Consider the following 23895-nt stretch of genomic DNA (forward strand, 5'->3'; position numbering starts at 1 on the left):
AATGATATGATATAAACATGTGATTAACAGACACCAGTAGATGGAAAGCATGAGACATTTGTAACTTGTATACTGTACGTATTGTTTTTTCATGTATCACTGCCGGAGCATCCTGCCGGAGGAACCCCGTCAAAACCGGGGAGATTCCCTAGTGGAGTCTGACAGATTACACAGTCGCACCGGGGAGCTTTGTTTGTAAATGTTTTATTTGGAATAAATATCTTGAAGTCAAAGACAATTCAAAATGCCAGCGTAGACACACAAAAAATGAAAAAAAGTATTTACATGACTTAGTTGAGCACAGCCGAATGGATGTATACATAGTATACAAGGCAGCCCATGCAGGACATTGAACTCTTTTGCTGTACAAAGTGCAAAAGACGAAAAATAAAAAAATATTCCAAGTAATACAGGAACCATCTTTTAGATGGACAATGTGGTCCCTCTTAAGAACCAAAACAAGACGCATATAATGGATTACAGGGGTTTCATTAAGTGTGTAGAAAGAACAGCTCACCTCAGGCTGAGGGACATGAACAAAGAAGTCCAGCAGAACACACATTCTGAACCGCCTCCAAGACCTCATGCCAGGGCATTTTCTCATCCACTTGATCCTTGCAACGATAATAACTTAGCTATGGCAACTGTGCCAGACAGGCGTGATTGTAGCAGCTGCACCACTGGCTCAACAACTGGACAGGAGATACTTATTGCTCTGGTCATGTGAGGGCAAGGAGAGAGACAAACAAGCTGATGGAACGGGAGGAGAGACCGCAGCGCAGCGCCCGTCCGTGTGCGTGTGTGTGTGGGGGCAGGGGCGCAGGGGAGGACCAGGCACCAGGCTAAGTCAACATGGCCGCCGACAGTGAAGTGAGGGCGCAGCTCGGAGAGCGATGACATCACTGAGAGCTCGCTAATGTACCAGCTGACAGACGGTAGAGTGGGCAGCATTTCCTGTCCTGTTCTCTCCTCGGACTCTAACTACTGTAAATGCGTACCTGCTCCTCTAGCAGCCACCAGCGCCAGCTCAGCTGCTATTTCTAACTGTTCCCATGAGTTCCCAGCTATGACGTCTGTAGAACGCTACAGTTTATTTCTCCCTTGTTTGCAAGGAGAGCTCAAGGGACACGTGTCCATTGTACCCCTCCCTTTTGTCATTGCTAAAGAAATGGAGGATTATAAAAAGAGTGGAGCATAGTAAGGAAAATGTCTCCCATTGTATGCTTACCAAGGTAAGTGTACTGTAGCAAGATCATATTGTATATGGACAGGTCGAACATAACCAACACTCCTGTCATCTCTGGGCATTACCACAATAGTGGATCTATCATCTACCAATAACTCTCCCCTGTATAGTAAGATCGTTTCTGTCATCATGCTTATTGATGTCATTCCCCATCTGGATTTTAAAGGGATACAATATGATTTTGGCAGTATAACATTTCATGCAGTAAAAGGGCATTATGTCTTAGTCCAGTTTGCAGATGTTCTTTCACTGCCTTATTTACATCTCCCAACAGGCTTTTCAACAGGCGAGTGGGATGATTGTTTGGACAATTGGCTCACCAGCTTCTTGTTACAACAGTGCACTGTTATGTCCACTAACCGTCGCCAGAACCCTAAACGGTTACACATTACTGATAAACAGCCAGGTAAACTTGATCGATTGCTGGCAAACGGACATTCCCATATCACAAAAAAGGGCTTTGTTGTGATGTTACAGTCGGAGGTACTGTAGACCGCAGTGTGTCCTTCTGAAGCCTGAGCGATTGTGACTAGTGACCGAAGGACAGCTGGTCACACGTCCCTCTCGGCCTCTCGCTACGCTCTCCCCATTAGTGTCCTTCAACATCTTCTCTGTCCTGTGTTGCAGGCATCTGTTGACCCACCGGAAGAAAAAAAACACAGCTCTGAGTCAGTGTGTGATGTCTTGCTTGTTGTCGTGGCTTGGTTTTCTTGTCCTTGTCCTGTACATTATTGGACAGACGCGCTGTACCAGTCCGTAGGGTGTGTGTGTAAAGTTCGGGAGGGAAGGGAGGAGGGGGGGACCTCACTAACAGGGGGGTAGGGAACAGAAGTCCAGCTCCTGTGGCTTGCGTTTGCCGGTGCAGTGCTCCCTGGGAAGCAGGAGGCCAGTCTGGGTGGTGCAGCGCAGTGGCCGTCTCTTGAAGCCCTTGCCGCAGGTTTTGGAGCAGGGTGACCACTCCCCGATGTCCCACATGGGACAGGGGTCCCCGCACACCCTGGTGGCCGAGGGTCTCTGGAGGGACTCGCAGTCCGTCCTGGGCTCCCCATTCGGCCCCAGGCACTGCACCATCCTCCTCTGCAGGCCGCTGCCGCACGAAACCGAGCACTCGTCCCACCCCGTCGCCGACCACTTCCCCGGGACGGGCGCCTCCTTGCTGTAGGCCCTCTTCAGGACGCCGCCACCCTTCTCGGCGCCGACCTCCTCGGCCAGCACGCTGTTGGGGGAGCGGGCGCGGCCCTCCTTCTTCAGGGCCCGGTCCTCCTTGCTCTCCCTGGCCAGGTAGAAGGAGTAGCGGATGCGCGGCGGCGTCATCTGCCCCACCGACAGCACCTCCACGGTCAGGGCCTCTCGGAGGGGCTTGACCGCCAGCAGGGTCTCCGCCAGGCCCGCCGTGCCGCTGTAGCGCAGCAGGCTGCCCTTCACGATGATGTCCCGCTCCACGGCGGACACCACGTAGTTGCCGTTGAGCAGGTACTGGCCCTGGCTGTTCTTGACCGCCAGGTAGTTGTCGTCGCCCACCATGCCCTTGTAGCCCCGCTGCCGGATGTCTATGTTCGAGGCGCCCATGGGCAGCATGACCACGAAGTTGTAGCCGTGCCTGGAGGGAAAACACGTCCCGTTCACAGGTCAATAAGCCGTTCACACATTTTGTTATTGCGCTGTGTAAAACTACAGTAGCTAACTAGTTAGCCGGGATGGATGGACGACTACGTTTACATTTAGTCGTGGACTAGCGCAGCGTATGTAAACAGGAGTTCTCAGACAGCCGGTGCACCGTGACTCACATGGGCTTGGTGAAGAGGCCAGACACCTTCTTGCAGCTCCTGTTGTCTCCTCCACAGACGCCACACTTGTCGAACTTCTTATTGGAGCCCAGCTTGCTGTCACAGCCGGCTTTGATGCACTTGCCCTGGACACACACCGCTGAGGAATCCGGGGAGCAGGGGGTACCGTCCACCACCTGCAGTATGGAAAGATGATGCACCGTGTTTACAATAAAACTATGCTTCATAAAGCTGCAGGAGATCTCTTTTATAATTCATTGTGGATCGGGACATATCAACACTTTTTGAGTCATGCTCGCATCTTTGATCTAGATTTGTCATGTCACACACACACACACACACACACACACACACACACACACTAGTCATGCTCTAATTATTACTGAGCCGTGGAATAAAAGCACCGTGTTTACGGTCCTCCCTGTTCCTCTCAGGCGGACACGACCCTAACACATGACCAGTCTGAGTGCGGTGCAGTCAACCACGTCGGTCTGCTCGCCGGCCTGCCTCTGCGCCTGTAGGGCACGTGGGCAGCGGCACTGCTGGGATACGTGACCGCTCACTCAGCGCGGGGGCGAGCGGGGGGCCTCAGACCCTTGTTTTCCGTCACGTGACGCGTCGTGTCCAGAGTCCAGCCGCAAGTTGATTGTCTCGCCCGAACGCCGTTCTAGCGCTGTGTTCCTGTGTTGCGTACACCGACACCGCGTGCCTGCATGTCCGCCACGTCTGCCGGTCAGTCCTGACTGAGACCCCTGTTCAGGCTCGCTCCACACCCCCGCTATCTGAGAGAGATAAGCCCTCTCTCCAGCCCCTCTTCATCCCTCCCTTTCTTCCTCTCTCCAGCCCCTCTTCATCCCTCCCTTTCTTCCTCTCGCTCACCGAGCTCTGAGGATTTGGGCCCACATGCCACAGTAGGGAAGTTACAGTATGGATGTGGACGTCCACATCTGCTGTAAATCACAGTAATTCTCCTATTTACTGTAGAATCCTGGGGACTGTATAAACGCTTTACCTTTTTGTATTTTATGTACTTTAAGTACTTCCTGCACACCTGTAGACTGCACTGTATACTGTACACTGTGCCTTTTTTGCGTGTTGTTGTACTCCCCCTTTTGTACTCTGTACCCACTGTCCCTTGGTGTTGAATGTTGTATTGTAGTGTGTGTATCTTTGACTGCAACAAAATAATTTCCCTTAAGGGATAAATAAAGTTGATCTATCTATCTATCTATCTATCTATCTATCTATCTATCTATCTGTCTGTCTGTCTGTCTGTCTGTCTGTCTGTATGTCTGTCTGTCTGTCTGTCTGTCTGTCTGTGGGTCTGTCTGTCTGTCTGTCTGTCTGTCTGTCTGTCTGTCTGTCTGTCTATCAATCTATGTGTGTCATGGTGCTCAGAAAGGCCATGTCTGGGGGCTGCTGACCTTGGGCGCGAGGACGTAGAAGTATCCCGTGCCGTTGGCCCTGCAGATGAGCTTGCACTTGTCCTTGGGCGACACCCCGGAGTACTTGGGCACCCACACCACGGAGGGAGTGAGGCGGTTGGTGTTGAGGCTGAAGCCGTTGAAGGCCTCACACTGCTCCTCGCGGTAGCTCTTACCTGCACAGGAAGAAGAGGTCACCAGGTCAAAGGTGAAGTGGCCAGAGCCGGAAACAGAATGGTTTGGGCATAGTTGTCTGTTTTGAGCCAAGTCGTACCAGTGTCAGGGCAGGGGCTCAGGTTACAGGAGCGGTATTTGACCCGCACCCCTTGGCAGTACCTGCCCCCGTTTGATGGTACTGGGTTGTTGCACTCCCTTTTAGCCAGCTGAACTCCACCACTGCATGTGCGGGAGCAGGATCCAAACCCTCCCCACTTGCCCCATTTTCCATCCACCTGGGGAACACACAGACACACACACACACACAAATACACACGCACACACAAGTGGGTTATATCAGGTACATGACAAGATGACAACCTAGCCTTGCGTCATCCCACCAGAGGGATGTGTAGTTCTCTCCAGTTACATGACACATCTCACAGTGCCATGTGAATATTTCAAAAGCTAAACCCTTAGGCGTGTGTGTGTGTGTGTGTGTGTGTGCGTGTGTGTGTGTGTGTTAACCTCACCTTCGCCGTGTGAATGTCCTGCCTGTCGGTGCACACCCCCCGCATGCACACATGTCCCTCCCCGCAGCCGGTGCCGTCGGCCCAGGGGAAGTGACGCGTCTGACACACCAGCTGGCCGCGCGTCTTTCCTGTGCACCACAGACGGCCGCACGGGGGCTGCATGAAGGGGCAGGGCTTGGAGCCCACGCCGAACGCCAGCTCGCACTGGCGGTCCAGGCTGTAGGAGGCACCGGGGAGAACCTCGGGTAGGGCCAGGGGCTTCTGAGGCTGGTCCAATAGACACTCGCCTACAGAGAGAGAGAGAGAGAGAGAGAGGGGGGGGGGGGGAGAGAGAGGGAGGGAGAGAGAGGGGGGGGGGGAGAGAGAGGGAGAGAGAGAGAGAGAGAGAGAGGGAGAGAGAGAGAGAGCAACACAGGGCTTTATTTGGACCGTTGTTGCTTTTCGGTGCACTTGTCATAACAAAAACAACGCTCTGTTTACACAGTTCTCTCTGTCGTCCTTTTGTTTGTCTGTTCTTTTACTGTGTATGTCTGCAAGTACACTACGCAAGTGGATCAGTTGTTTGTGTGGACCGTAGTGTTTGTGTGTGTGTGTGTGTGTGTGTGTGCGTGTGTGTGTGTGTGTTCCTGCATGCGTGGGTGTGTGTGTGTATGTGAGAGTGTCTTTGCAGATTAAATAAGTGCGCGGCCTCTCAGGCAGTCACCCAACAGTGACCTTGTGATGTCGGCCCTTTGAAGACGCGGCTTCAGAAACTGCTGATGGTTCATTACACTGAGCTGCTAAAGACTAACACACACACACACGCCTGCAGACAGACACAAAACACACACAGGAGGGGGTACGTTTCTCTTCTAAAACACACACACACACACACTTGCCGCTCTCTTGTTTAACCATCGCTGTGCCAGAGCTGTCTGCTTTCCGTCTGTTCTGCTGAGCAGAGCTACGATAAGAAGCACACTGGGCTTTTTCCTGGAACGGTCTAAGAATAGTTTTGGTTTGCCGGGCCAGTGTTGGGCTACATGAAAGACTGCATTAGAAGAGGGCGATGTGAGTGATAGTATTGCAGCACTCAGAATGACACTCCAAACCAAATAGGAGAGGAGGATCAGGAGAAACCACTTCACTGCATTAACTTATTTACATGCAATAAAGAGCTGACAGAGGGCCAGACTGGATTGTTATGGTGACATTACGCATCTCTGTGTCTCTCTGTTAATCTGTCCTCTTTCTGTCTGTAAGAATTTCCTGAAAAGGGCAGGAAAACAAGCAGGCCATCTCTCTATTTTAACGTACGTGGGAAACATCTTGTACTATACCTAGCTGTCCAAAAGCTCTGCGGTGGTTCTCCGTCGAACATCCCCTCTAATTTGGGACAGCTGGTCAGGATAGCTGGCCTTGAAATAACCGTTCGTCACTGATCTGAATCCAGACCTTGTGGTTTGCCCTGCTTGGCAAACTCTCCACATTCAAAGAGAGTAGCTTTTTGAAGGAGGTGTGGAAGAGTTATACTCTAGGGGCGTCTGTACACAATTGTGGAGCTTTCTGGTGCATGAACTGTCTTTACAGCAAATGTCATCAGGATTATAAGTTGAAGGAGGACTCTTTTGCAAAACAATGAAGTTAGACAGGAGGAAAAAAAATCTGCATTGCAAAATGAGCCAGAGTGCTTCTTCTAAACTACCCTACCCATCTATGAGACCCCAGTCACTGATTTGATGACAAACATTCCAGGGTTGGAACAAAACAGGCTTTGTGAATGTGTGTGAAGTGTCGAGGCGAACATGTGCTCTCTCAATGTGATCAGCCCATTGCCAACGCTAAACAAACTCATGTTTGTATGTTGCCAACCAATGAGCACGGGCCTAGGCTTCTCGCACCACAGTGTGGCTGTCTCCAAGCTGAGCATCACACCTCTCTTCCCCCGTGTCCGCCTCGCCGCCCGTGGGTGGGTCAGAGGTCAGGGGTCAGGGGTCAGCGGGTGGTGGCGGTGACTCACCGTGTCCACTGTCCAGGAAGTCTGTGATGATGGCAGCGCTGCAGGACGACCAGGGACTGGTGCGGTTGATCTGGATCAGGGTGGGAGACATCATGTGGTTGTCCTTCAGCTTCCCGAACACCTCTTCACAGGCCTTCACGTTGTCATGGGGCATGTTGAAGACATGACCTGCGGGGAGGAGGTAGCCGGGCAGGCCGTCTCGTTAGGTCAATAGTTACCGGTTATTCACTGGTTGTGTAAACGGGTGTCAGTTTTACAGTCTGCCTGTTAATATTGGAATATTTGCAGACCACATATCTGTCCATCGGCTTTGGTGCCGAGGTCCGGTCTGTTTTGCTGCCCCACGCACACCGGGACACAGTGTGTGGCTCTGACGACCATCCTGGGTAGACTCACCTAGCTCGTGGGCGGTGGTGAAGGCGGAGGGCAGGCCATCGTCCTCAATCACAGAGCAGCTCCTCTTGGGGTCACACATGGTGCCGACGTCCGCCATGCCCAGGGTGTCACAGGTGGAGGCTCCACACAGGTCCTGGTCAGAGGACAAGACACACACATCAAGACACTCACATCTAGAATGTAAAACAGTCAAGCGCCTCTGATTATCAAAGCTTATTGGACTTTATACTGTCTTCGCAATGACCTGAGAAACAATTTTACTAATGAGGTGAAGCTCTCCATTGGATACCAAGTCTTCAAGTGGGCAGCGAGAAAGTGAGAAATTCCAAGAAGCCCACCAGAACCCTTTTTGATGAGGTAATGTAAATATATCTCAGACTGCCATATTCACTGCCAAGGGCACATTTTCCAAATGACCTATTTCTTCACCACAGAGTTTTAAACACAATCTTAGTGAATATCCATTTGGATCAGTTGACTGCACTTCATAATCATAGGGCTCACTGACAACTAGAGTAACCAAGCAGCAACGCCCTTCTGCCCAGCCCCTGAAAAGGCCAGTGCTTGCTTTACCTCTGGACAGTGATAGCCAGCCATTGAAGACAAATCAGAGCACTACAAACTGCTATTGAGAACTTCCACCCATGTTTCAATCCCACACAAACAAACTCTGAATTCTCCAAACTCAAACCCCTCACTGCTTTGATCCTACATTGAAAACCCCATCCAGAGTGAAGTCTTAAAGTGCTGCGACAAATTATTTACAGTATACACCACAATTGTTGGCCAATGAAAATCCAACCCAGATGTGTCTACGTGTGCACGTCAGTGTGTGGGTCGACGTATTAACACAAAAATACAAGACGGAGCAGAAACAAAGAAACTCTCTCAAAGAACTCTGTTCTCAGCTCTGACCTACTTCTCACATCCGTGATGGATCTTTCCACTGGTTGTGGACCCAGCTTCTAGTTTAATAATAAAGACCAATCTTGACAAGATGACCTTGTTTCTGTGTGTGACATAGTCTGTGGCCTTCAACATAGCAAAGAACGGTGAACCTTCTTTGGATGCAATTCTTCCAGTGGCAGGCTGCTTAGGGCTATGTGGGACGGTCAACAGCAAACGAATGAGACCACATTGGTCACCACACCTTCAGGTTATGATGAGCACGGCCGAATGGGCCGATACGTCACTACCACAGTCAGGTTTCATAAGATCTGGAAATACGTTCTGTTCTGTTTCCCACTCTACCTTGGTGTCTATCGTGGAAGTTAATAGAAAACTTGAGTGTAAAGTTACTACTGGCCATCTCTCTCTCTCTCTGGGGAAACATGAATTTTTTGCAGGTTTATAGAATCCATTACTAATCTCCTAGAGGACGGGGTTGTCATGGTACACTCATGCAAGCTGCAGAGCAATCGGGGCCATGGCACCTCCCAGGGATAGCTGAGTGGTATACATAAAACCCAGGAATTAAACTGGTACATAACTGTTACTGTATCAACCACAGACTGCACCTCTGGCTGTTCTGCTGCAGATTGTAAACCATGTTGAATTGGCCTCATATCATATCCCTACGTCACCCGAAAAAAACAAACTGCAGATGCACACGCGGCTGTTCTCCAGGATCTACCCCTACGCAGCCCCGTTCATATTTCAGGAAACGTGATATTCATGTTCACAGGAAACAATTAGAGGTGTAGCTACAGGATAGATGAGGCTGACAACCAGAGGGCTTGACATAGTACACAAGCCAGCGTGTCACAATGCTAGCCATGTTCCCTCATCATATCACCACCACTCCTCAAACAGCACTGACCCAATTGGCACCCATTGATACCAACAGCAGACTTTCATTAGGGTTTTATAACGTCCAAACTGTTCCATGTGTGCAACCCTCCCCCCCCCCCCCCTTCCCATCTCTCCATTTCTCCACTTCTCCCACTCACTCACGACTACAAGACATGCCTCTGTCACTGTTCATTTGAACATGTTTAATCAACCTTTTTATTTGTATAGACAAAGGGCAATGGGGGTAGGAGGGGAGGAGGGTGAAAGGAAGTGAAGATTACCGCCAATGAAAGACTGAGAAATTAGGCGAGAGGAGGGGCAGCTGGGTAATTGTGGGTCCCATCGGGAGTATCCCCTCTAATAATTACAGCCGCACAGCTGAAGGTGAGCTCTGTTAGTTTTTCACGTCCCCTTCAATGCTCTGGAATATTAGCTCTCATTTCTCATGTGAAATGGGCCGAAGGCCTGGGGGGGGGGGGGGCAAGTTAAGTGAAACTGATTGTTTCAAGTCTTTTTTGCTTCCTTTAACACGTCCCATTGGAGTCTGTTTTGAATCATGGGTCCATGCTATGAAAGGTTGACCTCACAAGACCATGCAGTTGCCAATGATGACAACTTGGCATACAGCAGAATTATGCAAAACTCTACTCAGCTCTTTGGGTCATTCATTGGTTGTTTCCTTTACCGATGGCATCTACATGGCCAACATATACAGTATGACTCTTTATATTGACTGTTATCTTTTACAATACCAATATGTCTATTATATAAGACTATTGATATGTCACATTTCTGTATGTTGTTTCTACAGATGTCTTTATTGTTCTAATCAAGCATGTCAGATTCTATTTTAGCAGTTCTAATCCATTTTGCCACTATTTGTATGTTTACCGAATGCAACATGCTGACAAACACAGCAGTCGATTTCTCTCTGCTAGTCATATTGATTTGCAATTACTTGTTTATATGGTGGTTTGGTCTTATTTCTATGTTGGTGGTTAGGATGACAGGCTTGAATGGTGCTGTTTAAAATGCCATGCTAGACTTTGTCACCTTGGAGTTTGTGAGAATTGAGCTTGACTGTTGATGGACAACTATGCCACTCCACCCTACCAGTGCTCCTAAAACATTTTTATTGGGAGAGACTTGATAAAGAGGGGAGTAATTACTATTTGTAGCAGCATTATAATGCAACTTGCAATATATTGGGTTGTTATTATATTTCTATATAATATACGATTCTGACTCTGAAAATTGTGTTGATGTTAAAGATTTTATAGTTGTAATTTGTTCCATTTACCAGGCCAAATGTTGGTCGACACCCTGAATTGCAGCCCTGCTTTCTGGATAATAAGAAAAGTGATGGGACAAACAACACGAACACAAAAGGGACACGAAAGTACCATGAATCTGACAGGAAATAGGCCTGCCCCACACAGGAGCATGTGAAAGCAGATACCATCCTCAGATAACACTGAGTAGGCCGGTGAAAAATGTGAAGGTAATATGTCCCTGCAGGCTTCCTGCAGCTGGGGAAGACTGCTCGTCCTGGGGTGCTTTCAGACCGGGGCTGAGCAGGTGGCCCAGCAATGTGGAGGGACAACCCCCCCCAAGGCAAGGGGCATGTTTAATGGGGAGCAGGCAGGTAGTCTCAGGAAGGCAGGGGTGGGGTGGAGAACTCACAGCTGGAGGTAGGGAGGGTCCAGCGAAACAAGACACTTCCAATTAGTGCAACCCTCAGGGATGATGACACTCCCCGTTTGGGGTAAACACACATCGAAAATTGCACACTAATTCATGTGGTCAGTCATTGGTCATTGGCTACATACAGTATGAATTCTGAATGAATGCTAGAGAATGACTTGGTTGTGATGGGTCATTGACATAACCTGGCACATGGCGTCATGTAAATGGCGCTGTCCAGGGTCTGACGTTACATTTGGCTCTAGTGTTATTAGGAGAGAGCTCTCTGAGTCTGTAATTATTTCCTCTGTTGTTATTGGAGGTGGCAAGAAACTCCCCCCACCTACGTATGGCCTGGTAGCCTGCTCTCTCCCAGGGACTGGAACCCAAACCGTAGTCAAAGCAGCTTTACAGAGGAAACCATGATTAATTAATCTCTGCTTAATTATTCTCTGGCCTCTGTGTGTTTGTGTGTTGTCTAATCTAGTCTAATCTAATCTAATCTTCTATGCCACGGATGGCTGAAACCTGGCTGACAAGGGAATGTTTTCACAGGGCAGATTGATGGTCAATCCACAGTCAGAGAGTTGCACATTGCGCAATAATGGCAGGAATGTAAGGAGTGATCTGACCTCTGACCCCTCAGCAGGGGCCAAAAAACGAGGAGGTACAGAGAAAACATGTTTTCAGGTGTCATACAACTGCCCCTCTCAGCAACAATCTAATGAAACCATATCGGATATCTTTGTCAGCTCTGGTCAGCTCGGGTCACGTCCATCCCTGACCTCTGTCTAGAGGGCTGGGCTGCCTGTCCGGTCTCGCTTGGCTCTAAGGGATCCGTGGTCCATCCACTGGGTGTGTCTCAACAGCTGTTCTCAGAGTTCACCACAGAGAGTGTGTTCGAGTGCAAACCAATTAACATTCACAGCTGATCTCCCAGTCATAATATTGTGGAATGGCATCATGAGAGCACTGTTGGATACGTGTGATCTGTTGACAACGTGTTTCCTAGTCCCTATCCACAGGTTTCCATACTTGACAGCATTGTCGATTGATTGAAAGACCAGAGAGAGGATGCGGTGCACGTGCAGTACATTACAGATATAAAAGCATGCATATAAGTGTGCAGACCCAAGGTGTGGCAGAGCATCCTCTGTTAGCAGAAGCCCAGCCTTACCTGCTTGGTGAATAGGATAGCTGTATCCCAGTACTCCGGATGCTTATCGTTATTCTTGTTGATCTTTTTCTGCCAGGTGCAAAAGTTACGCAGGGTCATGGCCGCGTTACCAGAAACCTTAGGTCCCTTGTCAGCCTCGTTTAACACGATGAACTTGACGACTACGATGCTGATGGAGTTGAGAATACTGGGGTGTTTGTAGAGTCTAGCTGCCACTGACATGAGGGTCAAGAGGTAATGTTTGAGGTCATCGCCATGGAATTCTGCCATGGATTCATCGGCGACGACCAGCGTCTCCACGTATCTGGGAATGGATGCGAATCTTTTGGATCTACCCATGCCCTTCAACATTGTTGCGGTAACATTGTGTCCCTTTAAGTGCTTGTATTTCTCCAACGACTGGGCGACATCGGGGTTCATACTGCTGTCCACTGCGCACCTGGACGTTGAATTGCCGCTCAGGTTGTGGTTCGCACGGCGCCGAATAACGTGCGCGCTCTCTGCGCTCCCAGAGTTTCCCAAAGTGGCGGTGTCACCACGGACTGGAGTGATGAAATATTCCCACCCGTTGAAACCAAATGCCCCTTGCAAGCCCTTGCACAGGCTCAATGCTGCGTAAGAATACCGGTCTGAGTTGACATAACCGGAGTAGAAGCAGCGGCTCAGGTCAGCGCTGGCAGCAGGACTGGACTCAGGGGCAGCCTCCAGCGCAGAGATGGTGGGGGCAAGGAAATTAGAATCTGGATGTAAATCGAGCACCAAATCCTGCTGGAAAGCATTTATTTTGAAAATAATTCTCCCTGTTAGGATATCCTCAGCGTTGTCAAAAGCGTTATTTGCATAGTTTTGGTCATCCAGTTTGGTTGGGATGCAAAGTTCACTCTCCATGCAGTGGGCAAATTCTGAGTGAGTGATTACAAAGTAGAGGAGGAATACTGTCCTTATAAACGTAAGCATGATGTTTGTATTTAATAACCAATGCAATGATCGGGAATTGAAATTAACGACTCCTGCAGCTCACTCTATGCGAAGACAATACGACAGAGAGTAATCCAAAATGCAGTTTTCTAAAACATAGCCGCTGTAAATCTTCTCAGTGTAAAATCCTCCAGTATGTGACCCATTCCCATCTTCCACCTGTCTTCTGAAGAGATTGCTGACTTCTGTGGACTTTATGCATTTGGCGACATGAGTAAACATAGAGAAACTGTAATCAGAGTTTTTGGGGAGGTGCTCGGGAAAGCTCATTGGTTATGCGTCTACGTTCAACGTTTACTCAGAACCACTTGAATCTCTGCAAGTTTTAGCATCATCACTCAGCGAATTACACGAACTGGGTCTCCCTCCCACCCCAACTGGTGGGCTGTGCTATGTAGCGCGTGGCACACAACCTGCACATCTGTGTCCAACGCAACATCCAAATCAATGTATCACGGAATAAAACCATTTACATAATTGCGGGAATTACTATCGTATGTCTCTAAAATTTGTAGAAAAAAAGAAGCATCCGGCGTGCGTAAAAGAGGGCGTAATTGTGCGCAATTGTATTCTCTGTGGGTTTTACATTACACGCACACCCTGTTGTCCACATTTTATTTCACTGATGCGTTTCAAAATCATGCGTAGACCTGTGTTTGATTCTGATAATGTCCATGTGGGACTGACTCGATCAATCACAATCGAGTATTCACACAAGCCGTTATATAAGCATCATCAGTACCCTCTTACACGTCGCCATACATGTTTAACCGACTGAAAGAGTGCGTCTATTTGAAATTATTCACCTGTATGTTGTTGCCTTTATCCAGAGCACGGGATTGTTCTAAACATTGTTATAGCAGCCGACTGGGATTCTGTCCCGTAGAATCAGCGGTACCTCCTTTCTTACTCTAAAACGCGCGCGACACCTTGTGGCCAACATGCCACTACACAGAGTTGTGTCATAATATCCATCAATCACAAGTAAATAAATAAACATATAAGATTAAGTGTAGTCCATCGACTTTACATTTTAGATTGGTTGTTGTTGAATGTACAATAGCTTGGCAGTCAATGTGTTTTATTTTAAAACAAATCCATTACCTTCTCTACAAGTTAAATTGTGAGACGACACTGCCACGTCGTGGATAGAAGGTGAGGTTACGCATTACGACTTGCCTGGCTATAACTATATATTAAGCTATAATTTGTATTAACTAATTTATGAACTTCTCAACCTTGAAAACGTGGTAGATCAATCTTCAAGATGATATGCGTATGACGTGATTTGATATGCAAGCGAGGGAAATCACTAGTATCTGTGCTATTTTACTTTCAAACCTAGATTATTTGTGAAGTTTTACCTATAAAGCAATGGTCACAGCCATTTGACGGGGCATCATTGGCATACAGTATCATAATAGTTCTAGCTCTAATTCACAGAGAAATCGCACTGGGCTACCCAACTGTGTATTAACAGTGTGTAGGCTACTTTCAATTCAGCTGTGCATATACGCGGAGAGAGAGGGGGACAGAGAGAGGGGGGGGGGGTAGAGAAAGAGAGAGAGAAAGAGAGACTAGTGAGTTTTCACCCCCAAAAAACGTGCAACGGCCACAGCACCACGGGTTCAGTCTAAATAGTGGGCTATACGCTCAAGTTCGGGGGAATTGGAGGGGGCGTGCCTGTCCGGCCCCACTGGATCAATTGGATCTAGTTTATGCTTTTTTCTATGAACACGAGTGGGAGGAGAGACAACGATGGGTATCAAAAAATAAACCACTTATGTGTTAGAAGAGCAAGGCTGTATAAATACCACAGTCACGAGCAGTCGCCGTTGATTCACTCCGCTGCAATAGAGCTCGAGCCCAGACTCCAACTGCAAATTAGGAATTAATATTCAGAGACAACTGGAAATCAAGACTGGTTTCAATAGCCTATTTTGAATAGGCTGTCTTGCATCTAATCTTCAGCGACGTTCAGGGCTATATTAGGCTATACGTCCTATTAGGTTACTGAAGGTGTCTATTTAGAGAATTTATTCTGTTTATCCGAATCAATAAGAAACGTTAATTTATATGCTATTTTAAGTCATTCCACGTTTCTTTGATAGGCTACAGTGCGTATGATAAGCATAAAATGGGTTCAACTTGGCATATAACTTTATTAACCCTGTCCCTGACCAACGTGGCTCTATCGGAGTTATTCCAGTCGGAGGAGACAATACCCGTCAGAACAAGTGTAAGAGCCGGACGTCTATGGAGAAGACATGAAGATCAACAGAGTTACCGATTGAAAGCATTTGGCCGGGAGTTCACGCTGAACTTGATTCCGGATGTCAATTTTGTTGCTCCTACATTAAGCATTCAGCGCGTTCAAGCGAGGCACTTGTCCGCGCTTCTCAACGGCTCTGGATCAGGACATTTTTTCAGCGATGTAATCGAGACAGAGAAGCATGGGGCAGAATTATCAGACTGTTTCTACTCGGGGACTGTGGACGCTGACCCGGACTCCGTGGTCGCGGTCAGCTTGTGCCACGGGATGCAAGGGTCGTTCATTACGCACGGGGATGAATATCTTCTTCAACCCAAAGTCAGTGGCCACGGCAAAGCAGGAAGATCTATCTCGCAGGTGCACGTTATATCAAGGAGAGTTTTTACCGCGTCTCAAAAGACTGCTTTTGATCAGCTGAAGGATGGAAACCGGGTGATGGACACAGGAGGCAAATTATCTTATGTGGATGAGCCAGTGAAGCGGAAGCGACGCTTTGTTTCCGCTCCTAGATATATTGAGACGCTGATCGTGGCAGATTCCTTAATGACACAATTTTATGGAGACGAAATCAAGGTGAGACATAATAGATTATGTGAATTTTGTTGTTGTTGTTGTTGAGATAAATGTATTTGCATAGACTATCAATTGTCCGCCTACATTACTTGTGGGGATCATGTTCAAATGCGTCATTACGCACGAAGGTTTCCAAAGCACTCTTATTTTCCAGACAGAAATACACGAAGTTCCTGAAATCGTTTATGGAACTGTCAGACCAGGCGGCCAAGAGGGCGCATGGCTGTGTAAGCAATCTAGTCCACTCACACACGCTCATTGCCTCACAGCCATAACGCACGCTCAGGCCGTGCTTGACAGGGGTTTTCTCGATTAAAATAAAAGTCTTCAACTTTCATGGATGAAAAGATCTTTATGTAAACCACACTTAGGCGTGACAGACTTCTAAATTCATTGCGAGTAGGCTATCTCAGAAGCTCTCTGTAAATAAAACAGGCGAATCAGTGAGGTTCCATGATGATTCAAGGGAACATCTCAGAACAGTTGGTAACTAGACTATTTCAAAAGAGCGATTAAATAGATTAAAAAACAAACAAATAAGTTCATATAACATTAATACGTTTCTAAGCTGACGACGTCTCTAAATTAATATCAATAGAGTTCAGAGCAATAAAGGTGTTACTGTACAGTATGGTGCCGTGCTCAACATGAACACTTCCTGTGGGTCTATCATAAGGTTAAATAAGAATTGGCACAGAGCACACGTGTTTGAGTCTGCACCATCTGGGAATGAGAAGACGCCAAAGGGAGGTTGTTTTTGTGGTCTTTCCACTCATTTTATTGATGGAAAGAAAAACACAAATGTTTAAACATTTGAATCCAATTGGCATACTGGTCTGGTGAGCGTATCTCACTACCTGTGAGCATGTTGTCAGATCAGAGATGGCCTTAACTGGGTTGCTTATCTGAAATTTGGCCTCTATAGCTTGGGACCATTTGACAACCAGGACATAGATTTTTGACACTTGACAAGAACAGAAAGCATAATCCACAAGTGATATTTCCTTTGTATGTATCTCTTTGAGTATTGTACTGAGCTGTACTGTACTGAGCATTGCGTTGCCAAGATGACTGTTGTCACATGGTACCTGTATCTCTGCCTGTCACCTACCCAGCATTACTTGCTGACTCTGATGGCAGTGGCGGCGCGCATCTACAGACACCCCAGCCTGAAGAACGCCGTCAGCCTGGTGGTGGTGAAGATGCTGGTGGTGGAGGATGAGGAGGTGGGGCCCCAGGTCTCCAGCAACGGAGGAGTGGCCCTCAGGAACTTCTGCTCCTGGCAGCAGCTCTTCAACCCCTCTAGCCTGAGACATCCAGAACACTACGACACCGCGATCCTGTTCACCCGACAGGTAGGTTCACGTCATGGGATGTAGGTCTAACACATTTGGATGACTTGGCTTTTCCATACACTCAGAATGATAGGGATTTAGAGAACTACAAGAATATAAATGAAGCGGCTTGATTGGGTTTATTCACTTGAATTCACTTAATGGTAACTTCTATGTGATCTCTGAATACAGATTGAAGAGATGATTGTTGACCAACTCAGTGGGCTTGAGCAGGCTTATGAATGCCCCTTTGCTATGTGCTTTGGATACCACACAGTTACATTTTATTCTCTCTCCAAGTCTGCTGGCTGCCATGTATTTGCTTCATTTTACGATGGAAACACTGACAAATATGTTTTGCTGGCAAGAGCTTCTCTTTCGGGAAAAAAGACCTCTGTCTGGAACAAACGTAGTGATGTCTGGATATCAGTGTCTGAAATGTGTGTCCCCTCTCCCTTACCCCTTTCCTCTCCTCTAACCCTTTTCCTGTCCTCTCTCCCAATCCCATATTCGTCTCACTTCTCTCCTCTCTCTGGAATCCTGCTCCGTGGCTTTCTTCTCCCAGGACATTTGCGGATTGAAGACCTGTGCCACCCTGGGGGTGGCAGATGTGGGCACGATGTGCGACCCCAAGAGAAGCTGCTCTGTCATAGAGGACAATGGTCTCCAGGCAGCCTATACTGTTGCACATGAGCTTGGTATGTTAACGCGCCCAGAAGTGTGGTTCTCGTTGTCGCATATGGTGTACATTTGAGTTCAGAGGAGGCGCCGTGTTCCTGAGTCACCAGTCTGGGGCGTTGTTTGCCTCCTGTCTGACAATGATCCATTGGTAGAATCCATGATTATTCACACACCTCACACCTCTGCCAATCCCAACCTCCGTCTCCTCAGGCCATGTTCTGAGTATGCCGCATGATGACTCAATCAACTGTAAGAGATGGTTCGGGCACCTGGATGGACACCACTTGATGGCCTCAGAGTTTGTAGACCTCAACAAGACCCTTCCATGGTCCCCCTGCAGTGCCCGCTATGTTACAGAGTTTTTCGACAATGGACACGGTAAGATAACTGTTCACTTGTTGTACAGTGTCCCAATACCTCACCCACTATTCTCTCTGTATTGGCCCTGTGCTGCTGGTCTACTGTACTGTATGTGCAGATGTGTTGGCTGCAATCATGGTTTGCAATGCACCACTTACAAAACATCTTGTATTGACAGTTAGTATTTATTGTTTAACATGTGGTTCCCAGTTTCTATTTGGTTTTGGCAGCAGAGAGAGCATTCTGTAAAAACCAGATCTGAGTAAAACAGTTTGCAGTTTCATTAACTTTCAATAACTGTTTTGAGACATTTGTCCTAAAGGCCCAGTCTGTTATTATGTTGTTAATGGAAGCCTGCCACAGAGAACATGATATGTAATTTTGGGCTCAGAGAATGGTGAGAAATCCTTCTCTAATGTGGAGCCTACATTTCACACGTTTATTTTAGTTCCCTCTCTTTTTACAATGCCTACTCTGCCTTAACTTGCTCCCCAACCACTAATTATGGTCTCTGAAAACCACACGTTGTAATTTTGCTGAGAGTGTCAAAACTAACAATCCTTGCCTAGTAAGCTGCTCCTCTGCTCCGCGCCGTCTTCTCTAGTCTGCTTGTGGCGGGACAGACGCTCAGCAGCAGCAGCATCACTGTAATCAGACAGATCACACACACACACACACACACACATACACACACACACACACACGGCAGACATGCCTGAGATTGCTGTTAGATGGCAGCTCAGGAATGACACATGGCCATAGCAGTGCGCTCTCTTACAGGCCACCGCGACGTACATAGTAAAGATGCTGAGGAGTACGAATCCAGGAGGTATTTGTGTTGCGAAATAGGAGACATTTTGAGTCACTGATTTATGTCCGACGATATTTCCATCGTCACTCGCATTCTCTCTCTCTCTCGATCTCTCTCTCTTCCACTGACTCATCTGCTGGTGAGTCACACATTCCTGGTTTAACAACTGTTTTCCCTCACAGAGAAATCAAGTGTAGCCAAGCACATGTTGTCTGTACCGGTATTGCCCCAGGTACACAGTGAACTGATGTTGCAGAATTTTATTTAGTTGAAGGTCTATATCTATAAAAGTCTATAATAAAAGAAACATTGTCAAATCAACGATTTACATGGCTGGATTCAAAATAAGCAACACACTGTACCAGAAAGGTTGCATCCATGCTTAACTCAACTAATACAGGAATCATCATTTTGGTATGTAGGTTTGACAGGAAGAAAAGAAACTTGGATCACTTCAAACTTTTAATCGTTGGTAATGTTCATTTGATGGCGACGGAATGTTCCACCAGTCAATCATGTGACTAAGCCACAGAAATTGTAACCTTTTGGCCACAGAATTTTCAACATTTCGTGCTTTCCTCTTAACAGATCCGTCAAGGAAATGTATTTGGCCATAGTTTCTCTCTGCAGTGAAAATAACCCCTCAAGCTAAAATTGTGCACACCTGCTTTTAGTTGGAAAAAGCAGTTACTGCCGTTCACATGCGGTGGCTGGACTGGCACCCGTGTGCAGTTGGCCCAAGTGATTGATACAGAATCGAGATCTGTATTCCATGAGGGTTCTGAGCTACCTTAAGATACCCGAGGCCTCCTGAGACCTATAATACAATAAGCGGTCGGCGAATGAGTAATATATCATCAAGATGACCACCGTCTTCCGCTCCTGACTTTAGTAAACACACCTGTTTACCAAACGGGTATGTGACTGTGTGTGTTTGCGTTTTGTCTCCCAGGTGACTGCCTTCTGGATCCCCCAGAAAAGGCCCTTCCTTTACCCGCGGAGCCCCCTGGCCACGCCTATGGTCTGGACCGCCAGTGCCAGCAGGCGTTCGGGGAGGAGTTCACTCAGTGCCCCGATGCTCCGGAGGACCTGATGTGTAGCCAGCTGTGGTGCCGGGAGGAGGGCCAGCCACACTGCACCACCCGCAACGGCAGCCTGCCCTGGGCGGATGGCACGCCCTGCCGCGCCAACGCCACCTGCCAGGGCGGTGTGTGTGCCCCAACGGGGCCGCGGAGGGGGGAGGTAGGCACGCCGCCGACGAAGATTCTGTCTTGAGTCACTTCCTGCGTGATTTACGAGGGCTCTTACCTGTTGAAATACCTCACAAAAGATACGTTCTGCTGTGGCAGTGTTTTCGCCTGCAGGACCTGTCCTCTTTAGACCCTTTCAGACAGATGATTTTTTCTAACCATATACAGTACTGAACACACGGCCATGACAAATGATTTCAGACAATTGTTTGGGTGAAAGTTTCTGGGCCCTGTCTTTTCAATACCTCATCTTCAAAAATAGATATATGTTCCTCCTCATGTGACCTTGTCTGGCTCCTTTGTCTGGTAGCCAAAAATAATCAATCGCCTCTTATTTCGAGTCTCCAAATGTTAGCCTAAGGGCCTGGTAAAGTATATTTGGTACAGGCCTTTAAAGAGGGAAAGTATATTTGGTGCAGGCCTTTAAAAACAGCCCTATTCCAGGGGTTAGCTCGTGATCCCAGACGGCCTGGCTGTTAGAGGACGTCTTGCAGCCAACTCGTAAAAACCCCAGAGAAATAAAAGGCAGTATCTTTGCACATGCCAGGAGCCCTGAGGATGTGGAGCTAGGCGTCCGTACGGGAGGCAGTTACACGCGTGGTAGACTGCAGGTGATGACATGCCAGACGGAATGCCAAGTGAAAAAAATGTCCAGATTCACCAAGCTGAAGCTCTTATTTGAGGCCGGCCTCTGACTCTTTCTAATGACAGAGGTGTCGATGAACAAAGAGAATTCTTTCCTCTCGTCCGAATGATTTCATGCGTCGCACACATGAAAACAATTAGTTCGTATTGGAAAGATACAGTAATAATGTCTATGGAAGTGGTGTCTATTGAGCCTGTTGTTGACAGATATTCCACTGTGTTATACCCTGTAGGAGCCTGTGGATGGAGACTGGGGGGCTTGGGGCCCCTGGGGGCCGTGCTCCAGGACATGTGGAGGGGGTGTGCAGTTCTCCCAGAGAGAGTGCACTGAGCCAGAGCCACAGAATGGAGGGGCTTACTGTGTGGGCCAGAGAGTCCAGTACCAATCCTGTAACATCCAGGCCTGCCAAGATGATCATGGTAACTTTGACAATCGCAGTCCTCGTTTTGTGCAGTATTTCAGTGTCATATACTGTACATGGCAGCGGTATTAGCTAGCTTATAGCTAATGACTAATAGCTAATGGCTAATGCTCACCAGCAGTAGGATTGATCCGCTGCGGCGTTTCTCCTGCAGGCAAGAGCTTCAGAGAAGAGCAGTGCGAGAAGTACAACAGCGAGCGGTACCTCGACGCGCACGGGAACGTCAAACACTGGATCCCCAAATACAACGGCGTGTCGCCCAGGGACAGGTGCAAACTGTTCTGCAGGGCGCGAAGCAGCAACGAATTCAAAGTCTTCGAAGCCAAGGTGCGTACACGTCAACCCGATCGTAGCCTCCGAGTCGCTGATTCCTTCCAAGGAAACGCTGTGTTGTTATTCGCTGCTCTCTCACCACTAGGGTTGCAAATTTCAAGGAATTTTATTAATCGTTAAGTGTTAGCCTTAACAAAGAATAGTCGATTAATTGATAAGAACGTCCCACGCTGGACTCGCTTTGCTTGCTTTTTTCGTGTCTTTTTTCCGCTGTGTCCTTGAAATTTCACGGCATCCCAATTATCCTTCACTACGTGGCGTGGCGCCCTCATGTGCAGTCAGACCGCAACTCCCGTTGATAATGTTCATTCAAAAAAAAAAGTTCTGTTCCATTGACAAATAATTAGCAATTAATCGAGTAACCAAATCTTACACAAGTAAATTCTTATCGGCAATTAATCGATAGTCGATTAACTGTTAGCTTCCTTTCTCACCACTGTTCCCCGTGACGCGCAGGTGGTGGACGGCACCACCTGTGGCCCGGACACCACGTCCATCTGCGTCCAGGGCCAGTGTGTGAAGGCCGGCTGCGACCAGATGATCGGCTCCAGCGTCAAACTGGACAAGTGTGGCGTGTGCGGGGGGGACGGCAGCACCTGCCGAAAAATCAGCGGATCCATGAACAAAGCTGCGTGAGTCGAATTAAAACCTCCATCGAATTACAATGTATTTGCATGTACTGTATGTCTTAGTATGAGAAAAAAACCTTCTCGTTTCGAACACAGATTTGGCTACAACGACGTTGTGACCATTCCGACCGGGGCCACCAACATCGACGTCAAGCAGAAAAGCCACCGCGGGATCAAACACGACGGCAACTACCTGGCTTTGAGGACGGAGGACGGCGCCTACATCCTGAACGGCAACTTCTCGGTGTCGACGGCCGAGCAGGACATCCCGGCGGCGGGGGCGGTGCTCCGCTACAGCGGCTCCTCCACCACCCTGGAGAGGATCCTCAGCTACCGCCGGCTCCGCCACGCCCTCACCGTCCAGCTGCTGTCCACTGCCGGAGACGTGGCGCCCCCCAGGGTCAAGTACACCTTCTTCCTCCCCAGGGACGTCCCCTTCACCAAGCCGGGCTCCGAGGGGAGGGGCCCCCTGCACGCCATCCTGCCGTTCGGGGGAGCCGACTGGGCCCTGGGCGAGTGGTCCGAGTGCTCCAAGAGCTGCGGCTCCGGTTGGTCGAGGAGGAGCGTGGAGTGTCGGGAGGGGGCGGGCTCCTTGTCCTATCTCTGCGACGAGGACCTGCGGCCGGCGGACATCCGGCCGTGCGGGGACCTGCCCTGCCCCGCCTGGCAGATGGGCCCCTGGTCCGCCTGCTCAAGGACATGTGGGATGGGCCGGCGCCATCGCAGTGTGCTGTGTTTGGACTACACCGGCAAGGCCGTGGACCTGGGGAAATGCAGCCCAGCCAAGAGACCACAGGTTGTTTCCACTGAATGCAACTACCAGGACTGCTGAGCTGTGTTGAGGCCGGAGGAGAGGAAATGTTAGTGGCAACCTGGCAGGCAAGGGGGGGGAGTTCACTACAGTGGGGAGGTAGTGTAGAGCTAGTTAGCACCTAACCAACACACAACCCTTTCCAAACCGCCCAGATAACGCTTCAGACAGCAGGGAAGCTCTAGCTTTTGCTGTGTTCCAGTTGCCTCGGGAACTGGGACTTTCCTAGTTCCCCAGCAAAAATGTAATCTGGAACGTTCCCTGAACTGGGATTTCTGGGGGGGGGGGGAATCTACCCAAACACAACTCCGAACTCAAATCAAGATGGCTGCTCCGCGCATCAACAATAAGTGAAAGCTGTTTATTAGCGCCTCTGTCTTATTTGTGTGTCATTAAATCAGTCGTACACACAGTACTGTCCAACTTCTATCAATCGACAATGTTTGTATAGCGTCTAGTGCGTTATCAACTAGTATTGCTAACAATGGCTAATTTGGCTAGAACTACAAATATTAGGCTTAAGTGTGTTTTTCACATTTTGTTTCTGGAATGCGGTCTACTCGGGTGTGACGTCAATCCCAACTCCAAATTCCTACTTCCCAGG

At 48.4% G+C, this 23895-nt stretch overlaps 2 protein-coding genes across 2 annotated transcripts; one reads left to right on the forward strand and one right to left on the reverse strand.

The window, feature by feature from the left end:
* Positions 1-226: 226 nt before the first annotated feature.
* adamts15a (ADAM metallopeptidase with thrombospondin type 1 motif, 15a) lies at positions 227-13316 on the reverse strand. Its single transcript, XM_084450518.1, has 8 exons — positions 12193-13316; positions 7542-7674; positions 7146-7313; positions 5147-5433; positions 4732-4909; positions 4458-4633; positions 3034-3209; positions 227-2846 (listed from the first exon to the last, which is right to left on the reverse strand). The coding sequence occupies exons 1-8, from the start codon at positions 13147-13149 to the stop codon at positions 2054-2056; spliced, it is 2868 nt and encodes a 955-aa protein (XP_084306644.1). The 5' UTR covers positions 13150-13316; the 3' UTR covers positions 227-2053.
* A 1991-nt stretch (positions 13317-15307) lies between these two features.
* LOC311318525 (A disintegrin and metalloproteinase with thrombospondin motifs 8-like) lies at positions 15308-23312 on the forward strand (the record flags this gene model as incomplete). Its single annotated transcript, XM_084449871.1, has 9 exons — positions 15308-16015; positions 17131-17370; positions 17915-18047; positions 18241-18408; positions 20154-20443; positions 21330-21516; positions 21673-21845; positions 22308-22483; positions 22577-23312. 9 exons carry the CDS (start codon positions 15308-15310, stop codon positions 23310-23312), a joined length of 2811 nt encoding a protein of 936 aa, XP_084305997.1.
* Positions 23313-23895: the final 583 nt, after the last annotated feature.

The sequence above is a fragment of the Borostomias antarcticus genome (genome assembly GCF_949987555.1).
Source record: "Borostomias antarcticus genome assembly, chromosome: 15".
In the NCBI taxonomy this organism is placed as follows: domain Eukaryota; kingdom Metazoa; phylum Chordata; class Actinopteri; order Stomiiformes; family Stomiidae; genus Borostomias; species Borostomias antarcticus.